This window comes from Microtus oregoni, unplaced genomic scaffold (genome assembly GCF_018167655.1).
Source record: "Microtus oregoni isolate MIOR12 unplaced genomic scaffold, Mior012 000026F_ref0000081, whole genome shotgun sequence".
In the NCBI taxonomy this organism is placed as follows: Eukaryota; Metazoa; Chordata; class Mammalia; order Rodentia; family Cricetidae; genus Microtus; species Microtus oregoni.
In genome coordinates this window covers 2,508,795-2,530,681 of record NW_024543085.1, presented here as the reverse complement: position 1 = coordinate 2,530,681, position 21,887 = coordinate 2,508,795, and the positions used below count along the sequence as shown (strand labels likewise).

The 21,887-nt window shown below is 38.4% G+C and overlaps 1 protein-coding gene across 3 annotated transcripts in view; it reads right to left on the bottom strand.

The window, feature by feature from the left end:
• Positions 1 to 312: 312 nt before the first annotated feature.
• Casd1 (CAS1 domain containing 1) overlaps positions 313 to 21,887 on the bottom strand; it is a 40,937-nt gene continuing 19,362 nt past the window's right edge. For 2 of the 3 annotated variants that reach the window (XM_041675614.1, XM_041675613.1), the window contains 11 exons: positions 21,665 to 21,879; positions 18,342 to 18,764; positions 17,276 to 17,365; positions 14,303 to 14,422; positions 13,176 to 13,332; positions 11,944 to 12,023; positions 9,708 to 9,809; positions 8,004 to 8,144; positions 7,431 to 7,508; positions 2,591 to 2,683; positions 313 to 1,749 (listed from right to left, as the gene is read on the bottom strand). In XM_041675614.1, the coding sequence (XP_041531548.1) occupies positions 1,492 to 1,749; positions 2,591 to 2,683; positions 7,431 to 7,508; positions 8,004 to 8,144; positions 9,708 to 9,809; positions 11,944 to 12,023; positions 13,176 to 13,332; positions 14,303 to 14,422; positions 17,276 to 17,365; positions 18,342 to 18,764; positions 21,665 to 21,879 (1,757 nt within the window). In that variant the 3' untranslated portion in view covers positions 313 to 1,491. The remainder of the gene's footprint in view (positions 1,750 to 2,590; positions 2,684 to 7,430; positions 7,509 to 8,003; positions 8,145 to 9,707; positions 9,810 to 11,943; positions 12,024 to 13,175; positions 13,333 to 14,302; positions 14,423 to 17,275; positions 17,366 to 18,341; positions 18,765 to 21,664; positions 21,880 to 21,887) is intronic. The other variant, XM_041675615.1, reaches the window with a different exon arrangement.

Sequence of the window (21,887 nt, the reverse complement as noted above, 5' to 3'; positions counted from 1 at the left end):
GTCAAAAGATTAAGGAAGGGCAGAAGAAGAGAGAACCAGGGAAACACATTTCTGTCAAATAAATATTTCTCAGTTAGTGGGAATGTATCAATAGCATATAAGGTTGGAGAATTATAAAACTTTTAAATACAACATGGAAATAAACCATAATTCTTAAATTTCCTGGTTGGAAGACAGATTGCCATCACAAGCCCTGATAACTAAATTATTCACGCTCAGCAAGAACTTGGTGATTTATCCCTACATATAAAGGGTTGGTAAAGAGGATAACTGAAATAAAAATTATTTTAAAAAAACACACCCAAGACTTGCTATTTTGCCAATACAAAAATAAGCATCCACTGAATGTTTATTTACTGTTTAAATTACTCCTTACTGTCACACATTGTGAACAGAAAATACATCTTACCACACACAGGAGAAAAGCAAATAAGTGCAATCTTTCATACATTAAAAATCATAATCAGATCTGTACAAGAGATAAATAAATGTATACGTTTAACAGTTAGGTTATAAAAAACCAACTGAACAAATCATTCATTATCCAAAGTCACTATTGTACTTACAATTCTAGGTCATACATTTCAGTCAAAGGACTTGAAACTTCACTATCCTGTACAGGTTCAGATTGATAAATATTTAAAAAAAAAATAGAAGGGAATAATAGGCAGTAACCAAAGGGCTATAAAGGACTTTCCAAAGATTGGAAATAATATACAATACTTAATTAGTGGCCAGCAAACATTTGTGGATACACAGCGTAGCTTGTTATCTTGTTAGAATTAAGGGGAAAGAGATAGAAGAGTCTCGGATTGGAAGGAACACTCGGCCTTTTTAAAAATAATGATGACATCCACAATGACCAAACCTTGACACCGAGATTTAGAACAGCTCTGTGAAGGGCAAAATGTACAGAGCTTTAGGCTTACACACCTGAAGACCACAGCTAGGAAAAGAGTCACAGCTGAAATACACAGCAGAGATAAATACAAACGAGCTAATGACATCCTGGTTCTCACCCCACATCATTGCAGACGTGACAGAAAGGAACCCTGCGGGCCATCTCGGTACTAAGTTCTCAGAAGTAGTTCCATGAGCACAGACACAGATGGGACAATTACTACAAATTTAGGGAATATCAAACACTCAGTGGCATCACTAAGCTAATTAAATTACATATATGTTTACTGGAAAATCGATCATTTCCCTGCCTTCATATGTCAACTATAATCACCTATGAACGGAGACACAGATCCAGTAGAAAAGTCTTTCCTACATACACTCCTGTCTGATGCATCCTGATTCACACTGGATATATGCAGCGCTGATATGTACAATCACACGAAGTTAACAGACATCACAAAACTATCCCCTTGCCAAATGTTTATATTTACAGAGTCATTAATATTTCCAGACAGATGATTTCCCCTCCAGGCAGTTGCAAAGTAAGCCCCAAGAGTTTGGTGTCAGGATCTGAGGAGCCGAGAGTCTTCATTTGTCTTGAACGGAGGATAAGAGGAGTAGCCCACAAAAGAAGGCAACTGTACACGCCAGCCTTCTGAGGAGAGAGGGGTTATCTTTAGGAATAAGGACCTGCGCTAGGTCAGTAGTGATTTGAGAAATTTCATGGGCCACACAAACAAAGATGAAAGTGCTGACAATGATGTTGAGAGTAGGGTTTCCAGGGATGAGTACCAAAATGCCCCTCGTGTCTGCGGCCAGCCAGATGTGATACTGACAGATAAACAGCTGGAAACAGAGCAGAGCAGAAACACTTGATGTTAGGTGTGCACAGAGCTTTAGTGAGCAAGTCACAAATGTCCCTAATTTAAATATGTGATGATGCTTTACTCTGGGAGGCTTTTCTGACCCATCGGGTTCTCATAATGGCCCGGAAGCCTGATGTACAGTTTGTTGCTTTATACCGTCCTTCTTCTAATGGAGACAATGGAAAATGAGAGAATCCTGACCAAGGAACTTGGAGAAACTTACCTGCCCTATTTAAGAAGGTAACTCCATAAATATACTCTATGAAGTATCTACTATAGCTGTAATATGAATTGTGTAAAAGCATTTTATTTCAAATAACAAAATTCAGAATCTGCAGAGTGTGCTTCACACCCCGTGGCTTAAATTGATTTTGCAGATAATTTTATCTTTATAGCTCAGACTGTAATGAATCTGAATATCTTCCAACAGTGTCCAGTCATATAAACCTTACATTTACTACAATAAAAATTAGAGAGCTGAATTCCAGCAGTATTTAATTATGGAGAAGAACAAAAAGTCAAAATCTCCCTGGTGTGACTTGATTTCTATCTGGTTGATACTTTTCTGCTTACTTCTTACTTCTTAGTTGGACTGAAAAGCTTAGAGCAATGTGAAGATGTTCTGATAGTCACTGACCTCTAGTTACTGTTAATTAAGACTTAAAAGCATCCCAAATGCTTTATGATTGTTCAAATTTATGTTCAAATACATGGGACATAACTCTGATCTAAAAGGAGTACATCAGATTTGCACATTCACACACATACATGTACATGTACACTTGATTGTTTGTGATAAAGCAAAATGTTAGAGTACCAACCTCTAGTGAAATTTTTCCAAACCAAGCAAAAAATGAACTGTAAACAGAACGGGCATATCCAGGGATGTTCCTTATCAGGATGAAGGCTACAATCTATAAGAGAAAACCAAAAAGGTAAATATCATTGCATGTTTATTTAAAAGAATAAAGTGATGACTTCATTGTTTATATTCTTGAATTTGATATATAGTTTTAATTGATAAATATTGGCAGGATATTTTGGTTAGAGTGCATACAACCTGGGTTTCTCAACACTTGATCTGTACACTGAAGCGTAGTGATGGTTTGAGGTAATATAAGACAGAAATGTTTTACTTTCTGCGTAACAGAAACATATCAACCCTTTGCTCCCCACCACCAGATTCTCTATGGTAAGTTGATGTACTTTTGCTCTGTTCATAAAGGATCTGCCAGGTCCATGGCCACTCTTTTTCTTTGGATATGAAGTCCTAACATGGACTGACTCACCGATGAGGTCATGGCTGGGGCCCGCATGGAGGAAGTAGGTCAACGAGGATATGAAGAGTAAACCCTGTCCCTGAACCTTCCTCTCTATTTCTGCTTCTTAGCCACCCCGGGGCAAGCAACTTTGACAGACCACATTCATTCCATGGTGCTCTGCCTCATCACAGCCCAGAAATGCTCAGGCCCACAGACTCCACTGAAACCTATTAAGCCACGAAGCAAAGCACGTCTTGTCTCCTTTAAGTTGGTTTTCTTGAGTATTTTGTCACAGTGAATACGATCCTTCCTGCTCTGCCAGGGATGTGTGTATGGGAGCAGCAGGGCCATGAAAACCATCAGGTGGCCTCCAAAAGGCCCGATCGGTGACATCTCACACAGCATTCCCTCTGGATTGTTACTCCAAAACAATCTCCGGTTTGGAGGCTTCTAGCTGACACCCTTTCCTGCATCTTTTATATGCATGGGGGAAGAGCCTTGCATTTTTGAAACTTCCAAATCATAGTCTCATATCCTATAACCAACCAGTTTATTAAGTACTATCCTTAAAATTCATCTTCCTTTCAAAGAAGCAAGACAGTATGCTTTTTCAAAAAAAGAGAGATTACATTTTCATCATTATCTTTTCAAAATTTACTCTTTCTTTTAAAGATTTATTTATTCATTAGATATACATGGTTCTTCAGGCAAGAAGGGGGCACCAGACTTTACTACAGATGGTTGTGAGCCACCGTGTGGTTGCTGGGAATTGAACTCAGGACCTTTGGAACAGCAGGCAGTGCTCTTAACCACTGAGCTATCTCTCCAGCCCCTCAAAATTTTACTCTTATAAAAGGGTTGGGACATCCATTTAAACTTCAGAAAAGAACTCTTATTGAGTGATGTTTATCCCATGCCTCTGTCAAAGGATGCAGACATTCTCTGGAGAGATAAGAATAAGGAAGTGAAAGGAGGTATTTGGCTAATCTGGCCAGAAGAGACTCTCAGGCATTTAGCTGCAGGATACTTGGGCAATAGCATCAGAGAGCTACCAACAGGGCCTGTTTGTGCCAGTTCTAGGACTTGAGAAAAGGCACTTAACTGAGTCTGCTTCATCAGCAACACAAATGGGGAGGAGCTTTAAAAAGGAGATATAAGCAATAATATGAAAACATGCATGGGTGTTTATTGAGGCACTCACTGAAGATCTTTAAAAAAGCTTTATACAGGGTTAACAGCATTGCACATTCAGAGGTAAAGTGTCATTATAACTGGCTGTCATGTAAAGTACTGGACATATGGATGCATATGTATGCAGTCCCTTAGGCTGCACAACTGGACATCCGGGAAGAGCACTTTCTCTCCTTAGATCTAGGATCCACCATTCCCAACATTTACTACATCCCTTTGTCCTACTGAAATGCTGTACTTTATCATGTTTGATAAATAAGGAAAATAGAAAAGTCAATGAAATAATCACCATGGAGAGCACAGTTTAAGTTTGGGAAGTCATTATTAATGTCAAGTGAATATAATAATGTTTAAATTTGGGTTAACATTAAAACTTCTTGTTTGCTATTATAATCATTTTTATATATTCATTATGATTAATTACCTGTTCCATAGCTAGTCACAGCTGAAAATTCCTATCAAGGATGATGGGCAAAACCACAAAGCTCAGATTCAAAGATTGGCACAGGTTGGGGTTACACTCAATGGTGATGTACTTGTCTGGTGCCCGCCAGACCACACACACACACACACACACATTCTCTCTCTCTCTAATAACACACACACATTCTCTCTCTCTCTCTCTAATAACACACACACACACACATTCTCTCTCTCTCTAATAACACACACACATTCTCTCTCTCTCTCTAATAACACACACACACATTCTCTCTCTCTCAAATAACAAACACACACACACACACACATTCTCTCTCTCTCTCTAATAACACACACACACATTCTCTCTCTCTCTGTCTCTCTGTCTCTCTCTCATAACACACTCACACAAATACTCTCTCTCTATATATATATATGCACATATATACATATATATATGTATAGAATGAGAGGAAAGGAGGTAGAGAGAGAAGGACAGAGAAATAGAGGGAGGACAGAAGAGAGAGAGAAAAGAGGAAAGAAAAACTTCTCATGAGTTAAGCTGAGAAATATTTTAAATCAAATACTAGGAATTGTTGATGTGGCTAAAATCTTAAAATAATCCCCTTAGACATATATGTAATGTATGTACTTAAGGATTATCTATTTATCTCTCTGTCTGTCATCTGTCATTCTCCCAGTTTCTCATGAGACACATACATATATCCTCTGTCCACATCTAAGGAACAAGCATGCAGTCTGGTCAGAAGAACGTTGCTATAGCATCTGCATTTCTTAGATGCTGTTGACATTTACGGTGTGGAACAAATATCCTTAAAAAGAAGCAGTCAATAAAACTAATGTTTGCTTTAATTTATATTCCTAGTCCACTCTTCTACCCTACAAGGGAGAAGTTTGGCTCTCACAACAAAGGTAACTAGATAGACAAGCATGAGGGGGCGGCTAAGTAGGAAGGAGCTGATGTTATTCTGCTTGCAGCCACTCTCTGATTTCTCTCTCTAAACTGTTCTGCCTGGTATATTATGAGTGTTAATGTTCCTCTCATCCGGTGAGTCACAGCACTGACATTTCATAAGTTGTACAAAGAGCTATCGGTAAGCAGTCCTCTTGTCTGCAGAAGCAATAGAAATGCCATTCAAAGACAGCGTTGGAAACTTGATTACCAATCATGCCTAGAGAATCTCTCACCTATTTGGTGCTACAGAATACACAGAAGCTGAGAATAAATCCAACAGTCCCTACACTGAAGAACACTTAGGATCTAGGAGAAGACACTCCAAAAACTCTCCATGCCTCTCTGTGCTAGACTACTTATTCTTCAAAGTTTAAGACGATTTCCTTCAAAAACCTTGCCCTTCCATTAGTGAAAGTTAGGAAGAACGCCCACACTTTCAAAGCAATCTATACCTACTGTCCCCACACTGATGATCATGCCCTATGCTGACCTGCAACTGACCATTTGCTTTGTAGAGCCGGCTTGAGTCTTCGCCAGACTCTGCTCCCCTTACAGGTACTATTCCCCACGTTTCTACATCTTGGCTCTCTGAGTTCCAGGCCCAATGGCCTGTTTTATGTCCCTTCACTGTGCCATGTTCCCTCTCACTAGAGGGCCTGCCCAGCTGTTCTATTTTCAGGGAAATGATCCATGATCCCTGACCCCATTTGTTTGTCTTCCAGCTATGCCATATACAACCCTCTATTAAATTCTCATAAAGTATGAGATACTTGTACTCATTATTAATTATATATACATATAATATAACATAATTTGTTATAGAATATTATCCCCTCCATAAGAGTAGAAAATGTGCTGGATCTTGTCATCACTGGAATATCTAACATGCAGAATCAAAAGATTATTAAATGAATATAAAACATTGCTAAATAAATGAATTAATGTTTACTGATCCACATCTCCATCAAACCATACATTTCTTGAGGAAGGGTGTCATCATATTTAATACTGAATCATTAACTATCAATAAGGTATTTATTTAGCAAGTAGGCAACTAATAAATAAAATTAAATAAATTCAAGTAAATATTAATAAAAGCAGTTATGAGCAGAGAATTAAAATGTTTTGTATATGATGTGCATGTTTGCAAATATGAATATGTGTGTGTATGGGAAAGAGGTTGAAATTGGGTGTGTTGCTCAACTGCTCTTCATTTTCTTCTTATGAGATATGTGTCTCACTGAACATGGAGCTCACCAATTTGGTTAGACATGCTGGCCAGTAAGGCCCAGGGATCCTCTAGCCTCCGCTGCCCAGAGCTGGGATTTTAAGCACATGTTGTTACATCTGACCTTTTACATGGTGCTGGGGACTGAACTCAAATCTTTGTGCTTTGTACGGTAAACATTTTACCAACTGAGCCATTGCCCTAGTCCTGGAATTAACATTTTCCAATTACAAATGCTTGGCTGTATAATTTTCAAACATGAGATATAATAAGACTTTGATAGTGATTTTAATATCTCTATTACTGTAAAGGAAGATAAAATTCAGATGGTTAGGTAATTTCCCTGAATTTTCTGGGGTTTGAACTTTCATCTCTTCACTTCTGAAGACTATATTTGCACAAAAACTTTGAAGTGAAAAGTTCTCTAATCAAGATAATTCTTGGGGGTGGAGTGTGAAAGCCATGATTTTATCACCTGGGAGACCGAGGCAAGAGGGTCATGAGTTTGAGGCCAGTACGGGCTATAGAGAAAAATCTCTAGAGAAAAAAAATCTGTCTAGAGAAAAATCAAAAAAGATAATTACCTGTACCACAGAAACAGAAGGGTGGAGCTCATTACACTCGGCTTTGTTTTTACAACTGCTAGCCCAGATGGAATAGGTCTAAAACAAGAATGTACAGGTCAAATCACAAAATAGCTGACCCTTAAAAGACACAAAACAACATAGCAGCTCCCTATGTGATAAAGAAAATCATTAGAAGCTTTCTGTAGGCTTTCTTCGTTTGTTTCAGGAGGACCAACTGTCTAAGCATGAGAACATGCCTAAGAGACAGGACAGAGATTTGGCGCATCTGGGAATCCGGCCGTCACCAGACAGTGCTGGCTTTTCACATCACAGAAAAGATGATATAAGTTTTCCTAAACTGATTGTAGCTTTTGAATTCCAATCTAACTAGACTCAGCTACTGCCCATACTTTACTTATATATGTACATTATATTTAGAACTTATATCCAATTCAAAACAATACAGTAAAAAATTTTAGTTTTTATTTAAATCAGTTGATTATATTTCTTTAAGGTTTTTCTATCAGCCTATTTTCCCTATCCTATCAATTAATAATTTAGATAATTAGAAACTTATATTTTGAAACTTACCAAGAAAGAGACTACTGAAATAAACAATAGAAAGTTGGAAATTTTGTTTGAAAACAAAGGTTCCCCCTTCCCTTCAGAAAGTATTTGTCGTCTCTGCAAAGCCAGATAAATGAAAGCAAACAGCATCCCATGGAACACCACCTGCAAACAACACAGGGGAAAGTTGCTTTGAAGAGTCACTTCTCAAACACTAGCAACAATGCCTGGTTATTTAAAATGTATTTATAGAAGTAGGTGGGCTAGAAGCTGACAACTTTAAAGTTGCCATGAAGAGCTTAAACTGTAAGAACAAACTTTGATAGTCAAATAAAGCCAGTACTGCTCAAAATGCAAACAGGAGAGCAAGCAGCCTAGGCAGCAGGGAGGGAAGACCACTGATCTTTTCAAGTGTTGGAGACTGAGTCCAGCGCCTTCTAGGTGAGGAACACAATCTGTTCCACTGGCCTACACCCCTAACCTCAACAATTTAAACATACCAAGCCCATACAGTCTCCAAAACATTGAAATACACTGTACACAGCTTCCTTTAATCCTTTAATCCAACCCAGCAACACCACTGCTAAATCTTAAGCTTAAAAGGAAACTACTCTCAGAACCCAACATGGTGGAGCAGAAAGCACAAGCTTTCAAAAAAAAAAAAAAAAGACATAACTAGGCATAATGTGACTTGTCACTGAAGTGGACTGGTCTTTGCATTCCTCTGCTGCCTTCCACCCCCATGTCCCACATAACAAAACCCTCTTGAATGTCGAAAATGAATTCCTATGTGGAGTTTGGCATTTGAAGTGAGTATGTGGAAAGCAGTCAGGACATAAGGGTGCAACCTTTATGAGTGGGATTAGTGCTTTTAAGAGACCCCAGGGAGCATTCCTAGTGAGGGCTGCCCATGGCCCTCACCCAGCACTAAATCTGCCATCACCATGAACTTGGATTTCGCTGTCTCTGGAACTATAAGAAGTATGCTTTGTTGTTCAGCAGTCAACCAGGCTATCGTGTTCTGCTTTAGTTGACAAAACAGAAGATAAGCACATCTGAGCAGATTGCATTGGAGACTTCAGCAGAGATGCGATAAACGACAGATGTTAGGAACCAAGCATGGCACTGAATAGTTATCAAGAAAGCATATTGAAAGATGGCGAAAGATAGAAAAAAAAAGCAAAGGGTAAAGTAATTACCATCAACTGAGTGTTCTGCTAGACGTTCTGCACTTTCTTTTCAGGTTAAGGGCATGGAATAGGCCAGTATGTTGCTGCTGCTGCTTTACATGTCTATCACCAAATCTATATTGCACAACTTTGTATAATATAACCCCATTGTATAATAGTAATCTTAGATTTGAGAGTGGATTGAAAACTCTTGGCAGCTCAGGGTATGTCCTTCTCTAACACACACTTCCCAAAATCAACATTTCATGAAACTCAGGAATACTGTTCTGATGCTGGATATATATATATTCATATATGTGTGTGTGTGTGTGTGTGTGTGTGTGAACAACTGTCAGTCAAAGGCTACTTTACAGACAACAATGAAAATATTTTACATGCATGTGTGTAGTCTACTTTAACTTACTCTCAACGTGTTTCTTTGTTCTAAAACTGAGCAGAAATAAACAAAAGCACAACTAATTTCCTAACAGTATCATTTGAGGCAGAAAGATATCATAAAAAAGATACATACGAAAGATATCATAAAGTAGATACATACGTAACGGTCTAACCTCCATCTGAACCACCATTCATACACATTCCCATTCAGCTCAAAACATTTGGAAAGTGGCCAAAGAGAAAAGATCTTCTCAAATGCACCCTATGAAAAGGAATCCAGACAGTTAAGACAATGCAAATCAATGTCTGCTCTGCAATTTCACTGAAAGATACAGATTTGTTGATAGAGTTGCACAAAGCACATGTACATTTTAAACTTCTGTTCAATTTATTTTTAAAATATGGCTTCATTTGAAATTCACTTAATAAATTTACTTTAGCTATGGCAAATAAATATTATTTAATTAGTTCCAAATTTATTTGTCCTTCACATGAAAGCTACTAAAAAACAAAATTTTGAAAAAAACAAAAACTAGTAATTAGAAAACCATTTTATTGGGGAGTTAGGATTTAATACACAAAAATGCTCATATTTACTAGTCAGACACAAAAATACAAAATGTTTTAGCCAATATGATATGAATAACCAAAAGAATGGTTAAAGTGAAAATATAATTAATTTTCCTCTCGCTGTCCCTAATTATTTCTAACGATTAGAACAGAAACAGTCCCCTGGATTGCTCACTCAGTCAGTTATCCCAATGCTATTACCGCCTTTGAAACAGTTTCAAGTTTTACTCTGTCCAGTTATTGAATGGTACCCTCTTATTAATCTGACAGCCAGGAAAATCTGGGACTGAAGGGGCAAAAGTCTTTAGGTACTTTCCTGCACACTAATGAAGCCCTTCAAAGAGAACAAATCCTCAGTATTGACTAAAGAATGCCAGCACCCTCTACTAAGGAATGTCCTATTACTAGACCTACTGCAACAGCACAAAAAATGATTACTGAAAAATAATTACTAAAACCCAAAGAAAAACATCAAGAATTTCTTTACTCTAACAAAATGCAACTGTTTCCATCTTAAGCACAACTTCAACTGCATATAAAACAGAGTTGTATCAAAATCTACTCTGCAGACAATGTTGGTTCATTCTTATCAAAAGTTGATAAATAAAGCCTCTTGGATTATACATACATATAAACACATATATAGATATGAGCAGATAAATAACATAACATACTAAATAAAAAACACATGATCTTGGCCACCTCATATAAGAAGGGTATCTATATATAAATGCATTTGTAAATTAAAATTTTACAAATAAATTGAAATTTATTATTTATTATATCACCAATAAAGAAGTTTTATTGGGTACTGACATTCTGTGAAGATTTTTTTTCTTTTTTCTTGTTCTGGAGTCAACACTGACCCAGAGCTGGGGAGGTTTCATTATTCTCACTAACTATTTAATAATGGGTCAGCTTCCTTTTTTTCCATTTGAACGTACATATAGAATACTGGGTATTTGTTGGTACGTATTTCTTTATGCATTTCCCCATTGTTTTATTATTTTATTTATCTCACATGGAAAAGAAATCTGGATGCCATGCCAAAAAAAAAAATGTCTTAAATGCTTCTAAGTAAGACAGTATGAATAAAAGGCCTAACAACCCTGCTCCAACCCCTCCCCCAAAGGCTCTGCAGAACTAGCTCACAGACCACTCCACAACAAACACACCTAACGGGAATTTGCACTTAACATAGCTTTATGCAAAACCTAGCACCGTGAGTCAACTGCAGCTTATGTCAAAACTATAGACATTCAAATTAAGATATTTTATTCTGAGTATCATGCTGCCCAAATAAAATGTCTGCCTGAAGGATTTTACCAGCAGAAAACACTGCCATTCTGCTGAATCTACAGAAAATCTAAACCATCAAAATAAAGGCTATAAAGTCAGATGCATAAAAATGACCAAAATCTTTTAAATTAAATACACAAAACATCGCAAACCCTCTACACCCAAGTTCATTTTATTAACTGTCTCAAACTTTGTTCATTTACAGAAAAGTCCAGTTGCAGTGTGGTGCAATGAAGAATGCACAAACTAAGCTGCATGTTCCGTCCAGAGAATCATCGTGTAGAGTATGTCTCATAAGAGGTAGTCAATACACATTTGATTGATCAAAGTCAAGGTAAATGGACCTTGAACAATTGCTCTTAAAACAAAGTAGGTGGGGGCTCAAAAGAACGCCACTGAGCAGTCAGACACAGAGTGAGACTTTCATTCCAGTCATTGGAAACAAAGCTTAAGAAAGGCTCTAACCCTGTTCACACACTGTAGTAGACTTAAACTCTAAATCTACAAGCTGAGAAGACCATACAAACCTGAGAAGATGCCAAGAAGTAGATGCACAGCAGCAAAAAAGCTAGTTTCAACAGCAAGCCGAGATGCCACAAACAATTTCCTAAAAGAACATATGCAACATACAAAACAATATAATTTCTGTTAACAAACTTTAATGTTTTTGTATCCTGCATGTTCCTCAAAATACCCTTGCATATAGTATATCTAAATGTTTCTAGGGGCAGTGATCAAAGGAGAGCAAAGGGGATCAGCGGAGGATTGCTGTGAGGAACGGGGCTGCAGTGTGTGGCTGACCGCGCACACGCCTGCCACGTGTCTGCTAGAGATACATGTGTAGAGGTGCCTCTTGGATGCATTTACATCCGTTCGCTACTGGATGTTTCAACAGGGCATAAAACTATGTTCAACACAATGCTCAAACCCATGTTAAATACTAGCTTAAGGAACTCTGCTTAATCATAAAGTTCCAAGAAGTATAAGCTCCCTAATGGACTAGGATTAACATAAAAGATATGCATACTTCAAAGTACATGTTCACGTTTATGCATTTTCATAAATGGTTTAAGTTTTGTAGGGAAATTGCACTCTAAATCTACAGAGTGTCCAAAGACGCTTATGAATTTTAAGATGGTTCCACTGAAACGTCCCTGGGCACTTATTTAACAGAAGTCAATGAGAAAATATTTAAGTTGGAAGTCAGATACAGATTTAATATTAAAAAATTCTTTATTAAAGGAACAGAAGATTTCCCTTGAATGATCTGGTCCTGGGAAAGAACTAGGGAAACATCTGTGCCTTACTTGAACAAGATCAGTAAGAGTCTGTGAGAGTTGGGAAACGACAATCTTACAGGGAAGTAACTGGGTCCTTTACATGTACAATAGGTTGATGATAATTCCTAAACACCACACAAAACAGGGTTGCCAGGATGGAAGTACAACGTGGGAAGACCGCAGCCCCAGGAGACGGCTCTGCCTCCTTTACACCCCTGCCACTCTGCTGTTTGAAAACTGCCTTACTGTTGAGAGGGAAATACACAGTAGAAATGTAAACCAGCATTCTGCAGAGTTATAGCCTACCACGAGCTACCTGCCTGTATTATTTTAGAAAGAGTTTTAAAACAAAAATGCTAAAACCACACATAAGTTTAATGATCTACAGTCTTCAATAAAAAAACAGCCTTTAACAGTAATAGGAAATGCGGTGCACTGAAAGAACATATTTATTAACATTGGTAAGACAGTCTATTTACCATTTGCCTTTTTTTGGATGATTTGTGGCCACAGGGCTAATGTGACATATATGACCATGAACCACACGGTGACCAAGGGGACAAAGTAATAGAATTGATAAGGTCGATCCATTACGATACATAACACCACAACCAGGAAATTGAGACGAAATAAGACCTATGAAAATGGAGAAGAAAACGGTTTTCATTCCCAATATACATGAAAAGCAAAGACAGACTTCCCTGAATACAGTAACACAGCTAAGACTCAGTAACGACTATACCAGTATATTTTTATCAATTCCCAAGGTTTATTTGTCCTGAAGTCACTGAAGAGTTTAATATAAAAACCTATGCATTATTACACTAACAAAATTCCAGGAAAAAACCAGCCTGCACTATCCTGTAACTATAGTTGTCATCTTTTTAAATAAAGGGAAAGAAATCATACACCAGCCTCTTAGGGATATAGGCAGAGATAGGACTGCCTTGAGAAAAAGGTGTCCATTCATCTCCTGCTTGATGCTGACTTACCCATTTGGGAAAAGATGGATAGGTGTCAGAGGCACAAAGCAGAATCATTTAAGTTTTAAAAAGTCCCTGTGACTTTCATGAGAGCCATGTCAAATATGAGTTTCAATTTATTAACAACATGTAGACTGTGAGCAGGCTCTCGTGAGTCCTGTGCCACTGACTCTATGACCTTGCGCAGAGCATTGGCCTCTCAGAGCCTCTGTTCCCACCTATGATCATGAAAAATGATATCTCAGGGTTGCAATAGCACTAAGTAATGCTTCGGAACTGCTTAGCACAAAGCAGAAGGTCTGTAAGTATTAATCCTTTTCTCAGGCAGGGGAAGAAAGCACGTTCATTTCAGCTCAGTCAGTACCGCTCTACCAAACTGAAGAAGACCACCACTGTGACCCTCTGATCACTGAGGCTATTATATGTGCTTCTAGGTTGTATTTTCCTTCCATCACGATTAAATTATCTCAAATTACTACACAGTGAACACAGAAAAACAACCTTAAAGTGATATTTCATAAATCCGTATGATTCATGATCTCATAATGACCATATTTATAGTTCTTAACAGGTAGACAGAAAAGGATGCTGAGTCGAAAGAAGAGAACTGACTGCATTCTTACCTGACAAACTCTATGGATTCCAAAGTCTCCTTTGACCCAAAAGTAAGAGAAATGCCCATATCCTGTCTGAAACAGATATGCAGCAACTAGAACCCGAATGTGCATGTACACTGGCAGGAACTGTGGACAGAACAAACAGGGACAGTGTGTGATGGCGGAGCACGCTCGTCGAGACGTGACGCTCGGAAGTAAACAAGACAAACCCCTTACCCTTGGCAATGGCTAAAGGACTACTTACAATATTTAGTTTACTTAGCAAACCAATTAGATTAGACATATGAAATCGTGACTAGAGCTATCTCTCACCACCCATCTTTGGGAAAGTATCTGTTTGAACTCCCTGTCACCCTCATCGCCGCCCTCTTCATCATGCCCAAGTCCTGGAGGTGCTCACTGCACTGTTTTCGGAGAACTACGTCTTCACACTAAAATACTGCGATGGGGTATCTGTCAGTCAATTATCCTTAAGAGGCGGGACCAAGTTAGGGCGTGGCTTTCTGGGTGCCTGGAGAAAAATGCCCTGTGGCCCTGCTGCTCTCTGTCTCTCTCTGTCTCTCTGTCTCTCTGTCTCTCTGTCTCTCTGTCTCTCTCTCTCTCTCTCTCTCTCTCTCTCTCTGTGACCCCCTCCCCCTTTCCACTCTACACAGCTGAGCTTGGACTTCTCGTTCCTGTTTCATGAGCTTGCCCCTTATAATAAAGAAAAATATAATTGCTCTATCTTTTAGCTAAGCTGGTTAATTTTTGACCCAAGATAATTCAATAGCACTGCACATTTTAACCACAGGAAATGTTACCATATTTCCAAGTATTTAGGAACCTAACTTTACACTGCCATTCCACCTTTAGGAGAGCAACTACTACGGCTCCGATATAACCAGTGCATTCCTCTACAGTCCTTAAACCCACTAAACTGCACGAGCTCGATTTTACAGCCACCTGATAACTCTGCAACTATCCAGCCTTAACAACGGGGAGAGCCATTGCAGGACAATGTGAATTTCTCAAGTGATTCTGTGGAGAATGAAATAACTTAAACGTATACCTTAAGGAGACTTTAGAGCCTAAAATGCATGCATTTTAGAATGTATCTCTTTCCTTCATAAAGGCTATTTTACTTGAGAACAAACCCTAGATCAAACCTTCGAACCTACAATCTATCATATACACTTCTGCAGAGCCTCTACTCTAACCAAACTGACAGAGACTCTCCCTAAAACTGGTCTTGTCTATGCTTCCTTGTCTCCTATCTTCTGTTGCCTGTCAGTACATCCCTCAGCTCTCCCTCTAAATGTGTATAGCAGAACAGGGACACACAATTAATCATCACAAATGATCTGCTAATCTAAAGTATGTCCTTCCAGAGCAGCGTGGGCTTTTTTTTTTTTTTTAAATTGTGAATGAGAATGTATTGAGAGGCAGGTTAAAAAGATGTATTAAATGTTGGGTTGCTAAACGATCACATGAGAATGCCAAATTGCCTTCATCTTTTTACAATCTAATTCCTTTCTGAAGTCACTGAATTGAGGAATTTAATCTGCCATGAATTTTTCCTACCTAATTTCTTAGATAGAAATATCACCATTTAATATGTCAGCAATTAATTATGTCTGTAAATGGCATGTTCTTAAAACAAGCCCCTACTCCCACTCTTAACTAAGTCCTTATTCATAGGCCAGAGGTATTTCTAGGTTCCTAGAAATAGTCACTTCTTTTTATTTCCAGAGAATTCATGGATTTATGCCACAAGTCCTAAGCCATCTCCCCTGACTGAATTTCTTTCTCGCTCTCAGCTTCACTACCTGCAGCTCGAACTTGCAGTGGCAGGGACCACAGGAATCTCACCACTGGTACAAGCTTAGAGCAGCCAGAGAATTCCTGAAAGGAGCACAGTTTCATTCCTTTGCTCTGTGCCTTCAAATAAAACATCCATAACTTTCAAAAATACAAGATAAGGAAGAATACAGCTTTTTCTTTTTGGGAAAAAGATCTAGTAATACTACTTACATTACTAATTGCTGCTGTGCAATCTTAAAAATACATCTCTCAGAGCACTCTCCTCTTGTCTGAATTTACCATCATTCAAACACTGAATATTTACAGATGAGTTTTGTGTAAGCAAAGGAGCAATAAAACAACGTGGTACTTCACAGATTACGAATGAGTTCCCAACTTTAAATCTTCACACGCTTTCCATGTGAGTCGGACTCCTCACTCTGAGAACCTCTATGACAAGGCCCTGTCAGGCTTGCCCAGGAAGGCTATAGCTGGAAGGTTAAGACACAGGAGAACTAGAGTTTTTCTTAACTCTCCCATATCCGAGGCAGTCTAGATCATAAAATTCCTGAGAAGAAGGAAAAAACTAGAGCAAAAAAGTTCTAAGTTTTGAAGTTTTTTAAATATAAAACTCGTAGGGCTGGAGAGATGTCTCCGTGACTGAGAGCACTTGCTGCTCTGGCAGAGGACCTGCGTTTGTCCCCAGCACCCACATCAGGCAGCTGTAACTGGAACGGCAACTCCTGGGGACCCAAGTCCTCTGGCTCCCACAGGTGCTTACACTCATGTGCACGTGCCCAAACACAGACACGCAGCTAGACGTGGTTAAAAATAAATGTTGAAAATTATTTTAAAAATACAACACTAGTTAATTAAAACACTGTGAAGGACAGACTACAAATCTGATTTCTTTTCATAGTCATTAACCTATTCTAAATTCTTTGCCTTTTACAAAGCTTCCTGACGACTTCAAATTAGCGATTCAATAAGATAATGGAAGATATCGGCTATTTCTAAAGAATTTAGAGTAAATAAATACAAAATCAATCATTGCTTCATCTTTTTCAAAGAAAATTGATTTTGCTTTTAAAATGAAAGATTTTCAAAAGACCTGGGGGAAGCATGAGGAGGCTGGGTAGGAAATGAGAAGGGCGCTTAGGCAACACCACTTTCTATATGCTTTGAAGGTAGATTACTTACTGTACTCGCTCCCGAGATGTGATAAATCAGAATCACAAGCTGCATCCAGCCTTTCCACTCATCGGTTTGTTCTCTATTTAATACTTTAGTCTGCATAAAGGAACCAAAGACTGCTTTAAAACCCATCGGGAAGTCATTAATTGAGCAGGACATATTAAGAATGTAACATCTTTCTGAGAGTATTTAAAGCTAATGTTCCTATCAAAGACCCATGGTTGGGGTAAACAGCCTCTATTTCTCACTAAAAGACACAGGAAAACTATCCTAAACGGGATATCAACTTGAAAGACAACTATAATGAGATCTTGAGGGGTTCGGGTGGTCCTTCCGGTTCTAAATGGCACAGAAACAATGACAGATCTATTTATAGATCACAATCTTCTTTACAAAATTTTAGTATTTCAGAATTAAAAAAAAAAAGATCTCACGGTTCTTTTACACTTCACTGACAGAAAATGTTCTATTATTAGAACTTACTTCCCTAAGCACACTCTCACAGTATGATGAAGAAATGACTGGTCATCCTCATAAAGGAGCTGTCTTTATCAGAAGATTTCAAATAATATACTTTTGTGGAAAACTTAAGACATAATCCTGAACAATGGGCACACTTCTAAATCAGAAAACCCAGAATGCCATGCGCAAAAGCCACATCATTATAGAAGCTCTAGTTTGTGTGCACACATCTAATAAGTACATAAATATAAAACAATTCTCTCATAATAGAAGCATTTCCTTATATATATTTACATTGGAACTGACAATAAATAGCATCTAGTACTTGAAGGAATCATTCTACTTTCCCTAGCCACAAGCAGGCAAAACCAACGTGAGTCATGAAACCTTTTCCCGGGGCAAGCTTCCATCTCTTGGCCTGCTGATGTTTCACTGTGTTTCAAAGGGGTGGTTAAGAGTCTGTTAAGTGAACTGCAGGGCCTTTCTTCCTCATCTGTGAACATGCTTGTAAACTCTGGCTTACAAACAGTAAATCAGTGACAATAGCTCTTTAATGCAGGTTCTGTAACGAGACAGGAGGATAACATGGGCTAACATAAACGATTCTTACCTCTTTTGTATTTTCATTGTAAAATATTCCCAAAACCAATATGTAGATAATTGGAATAAAGAATGATGAGTGTGTATAAAATTTGTTTTCCTTCATAAACAAGTTTGCACGGTCACACATATAGAAATAAGCCATAATCAGGCCAAGTTTGCAGAAAGACTGTAAAAGTGTCTCTAAAGAAGACACGGGAGTATTGAGAAGAGTCTTCTTTTCCTCACCACTTTCCAAGTCAGTACATGGCTTATTCTTCCGGTGAGCATTACGGTGAATGGCATAGAAAATTAAATACCCAATAATGGATAAGGTGAAGAAACAAGCAGCTAGCTTCTGTATGAGCGTGAGAGGAGGCCGAGGTTGACAACAGGAACCGTCCACAGGCTTCAGAACTTTATTACAATACACATTCATGAGGATCATTGCACTCTGTGAACAGACCAGTTCCTTCGGTTATTATCTTGTTCGTGACACATTTCATACTCCACTTTCTGCTGTGAACACTGCTGAGATTTTGACATTGAAACCCAAATCTCTTGTATTTTTTAGACTCCCTTCCCAGACACACATGCGAGTGATGGTATTCCTGCACTCTGTAGGAGCTAGTTTGGGTGTCTAAAACTTCTCTGGTTATGGTCACAGAACGAAGCTTGTTTTATTATGAGACCCATGGCACTTGGGAATCAACACTGCCTTGCTATTTATAATGCACTAACACGGTTTTGTTATTTTAGAAAACAACAAAAAACAATGAAAAATAGCAAAAACTCACAGATTTGATGACTGCTAGTAGATGAACTAAAAAAAAAAAAAAAAAAAAAGGAATACTGACTGATAAAATATACCAAAGAATTTTAATTAGCAGACTTCCAAAACCAGGATAGTTAGGATCAAGTCTCAGTCTTGACATAAGAATGCAATATAACTACTACTGAAAAAAATAATAATTCTTAGCTAACAATATTGACAATGTGCCTTTTATTTAATTCACAGCTTATAGATAATTTATGAGTATAATTTTAAGATATCTATTGCTAATAAAATTGGAATGCTCAACAGTTTGATTATAATAAACTTATTGAGGCGAGCCATCGAGATTCTGTCTAGTTAAAGGATTGGCCAAACTCTAGGTTTACAGTGTGGGCGTCTGAGCGACTCAGATGCTGCCACAGAGCATAAGCTGTCAGAGGATTCAAGTGTTTAGAAAATCCTATCAGGGAAGTTCTCTAGCTGGTGCTCTCAGGAACCCTGGTCCAAAGATTCTCTTACAAGGTCTGCAACTCTCTCCAAGTCTTCAAAGACCATTACATATATATAAAGAAATGGGGTTATGCAAACACAGGCATTTTCCTGCAGAAGGACGGTTACCACAACATTTGACATGAGCCCTTTCCATACCTGATAAAAAGTGCCTTTGCAACCTAATCCTAAAGGGAAGAAAAGAGGCTTCATAGCTACACTACATCCAGTTCATGGACTAAAATAAGGAACATGAGTTATTTTTTTTTCCTTAAAATTTAAATTCTTCCTTACAAACACACTTAAGCTTATAGAACTCCTTGCTAGATCTTGCTAAAATAAAATAATCATCTAATGCCAAAACTTTTCAATTATAAGAGTATGGCAAGATAAGTATGTGATTACCCACACACCCCTGAGATTCACTACTTTTCAGAAACTCAGAAGCCCTTCAAGGGTGGGTCCCTATTGCTGAAGACAATACACACTTAAACACAAGACTCTGAAGATTCAGCTGAACCTGACCCTCACGCCTCTCTCCTGTAGTCTAGGCTCTATGGTACCTGAAAATACAACACAATCTGCCAAGAGAGGGAAACAACCAAACAGTTCTACCCACCTGCAACATCTGGGAACCATGACAATGACCAGCATGGCGAGGTAACTAACTGTAAAGGTGCATGCACTAAGTGGCATTCACATGTTGGTGCTAACCAACAGCTGTATAATTGGTTGTAAGCCTTCTCAACAGAAGGGAAATCATGACTGGTACTGAAACTAAGCCAACTTCCGAAAGCTAGTAAGGTCATGGTCCTTAAAAAAAGAATCTACTACTAGCACCTTGGTAGACCAGCAAAATTCCTTACTACATTCTAAATCTTATCCTCCATACCCACAGATAAGTGTAGCTCCCACCCCTCACCAAAGAGGCCTCTCTTCACAGAGAGGATGTAAACGGAACAGATGGAGACCATGACAGAAAACCACAACTGGACACCCTTCAGAGATGCTTGAATCGTAGGGAGTCCAACTACAATGGACACATCTAAATCACCGCCCCTACACCTATGGTTCTGGCAACGTTGTGGAAGAAGGGGTAGAAAGGTTGTAAGAGACAGACTACAAGGAAATCTGCTTGAGGAACAATCTTTTCTTGAAAAGGTTGTACAAACAAGACTGGACCAAATCAATGGACATATTAATGTGGAAGGGTGAAAATTTCACAGGGTCCCATTCCTAGACAAAGAACTACAGATAATGATTGCTGATAGAAGGAGAATTAAGTCTCTTCCAGGGATGAGCCTTCTTATTGGTTGTCAGCCCTGAAAACATATATACATATATATACACAAACAATAAAACAGACTTTGCAGGTTGTATTTATATATTTGTGCACATACATGCATCCATTTATATGTGTGTGTGTGTGTGTGTGTGTGTGTGTGTGTGTGTAGCAGTAACAATAAAGAAAAAGAGGCTACCGACTTTGAAGTGGGGGCATATGGGAAGGGCTGGAGGTGGCTCCTGGGAGGGGCCACAGGGAAGAAAGGGAAGAAGGAAACTGATGTAATTCTATTTCAATTGAAGACATATATTTTTTTAAAAAAAGAAATCACTCTAAATCTTTGGTTCCAGCATACAAAGTGATTACTTACAAAGTTTTCCTTCTCACTTAAAGTTTCTACATCAGGCACCCTAATCTGTACCTTGAATAATGCAGTACAAGAACCATAAGGTTATAAAAATGATTTTGTATCTGAAAATGTGTGCTCCCCACTGCAGTTGAGTCTGCATAAGGGATGGAGAACATAAAGCAGTCCTCTGTGCATGCTAAGAACTCAGAGCTTCTCAACTGTGACTGGCAAGCTAGAGGAGGATTCATTTTCTCTATTACAGCGGCGGAGTCTTCAAGTTTTGGAGTATAAGACACTTCTTACTTACTCTAGCCTCATCTAGGTAACAGAAAGCAAAATTATTTCTATATGTACATTTAGACAGCATGAGTAATTAGGACTGTAATCCTGTTTTATGACTCATGGGTGTTAGCAATTGAATTCAGTCTCTCCTCCTGTCATCTAGGTAACTCTTACAGTTTCTCTGCTGGATTCGGGAAGGTGTAAGCCATCCAAAGACTCCATGATGGTTTCTTGAGCAATTAGTTTGGAAACACTGAACAACTTGACATTGGACTTGGAGTTTCTGGCACTGCTGTTCAAAACGCTGACTGCAACTTCATTGTAGGCATCTATCTTCTCATTCGTGATCACTTTCCTGTTTTCACTCAAGAGATCCTCATAAACGGGATCTGCACAT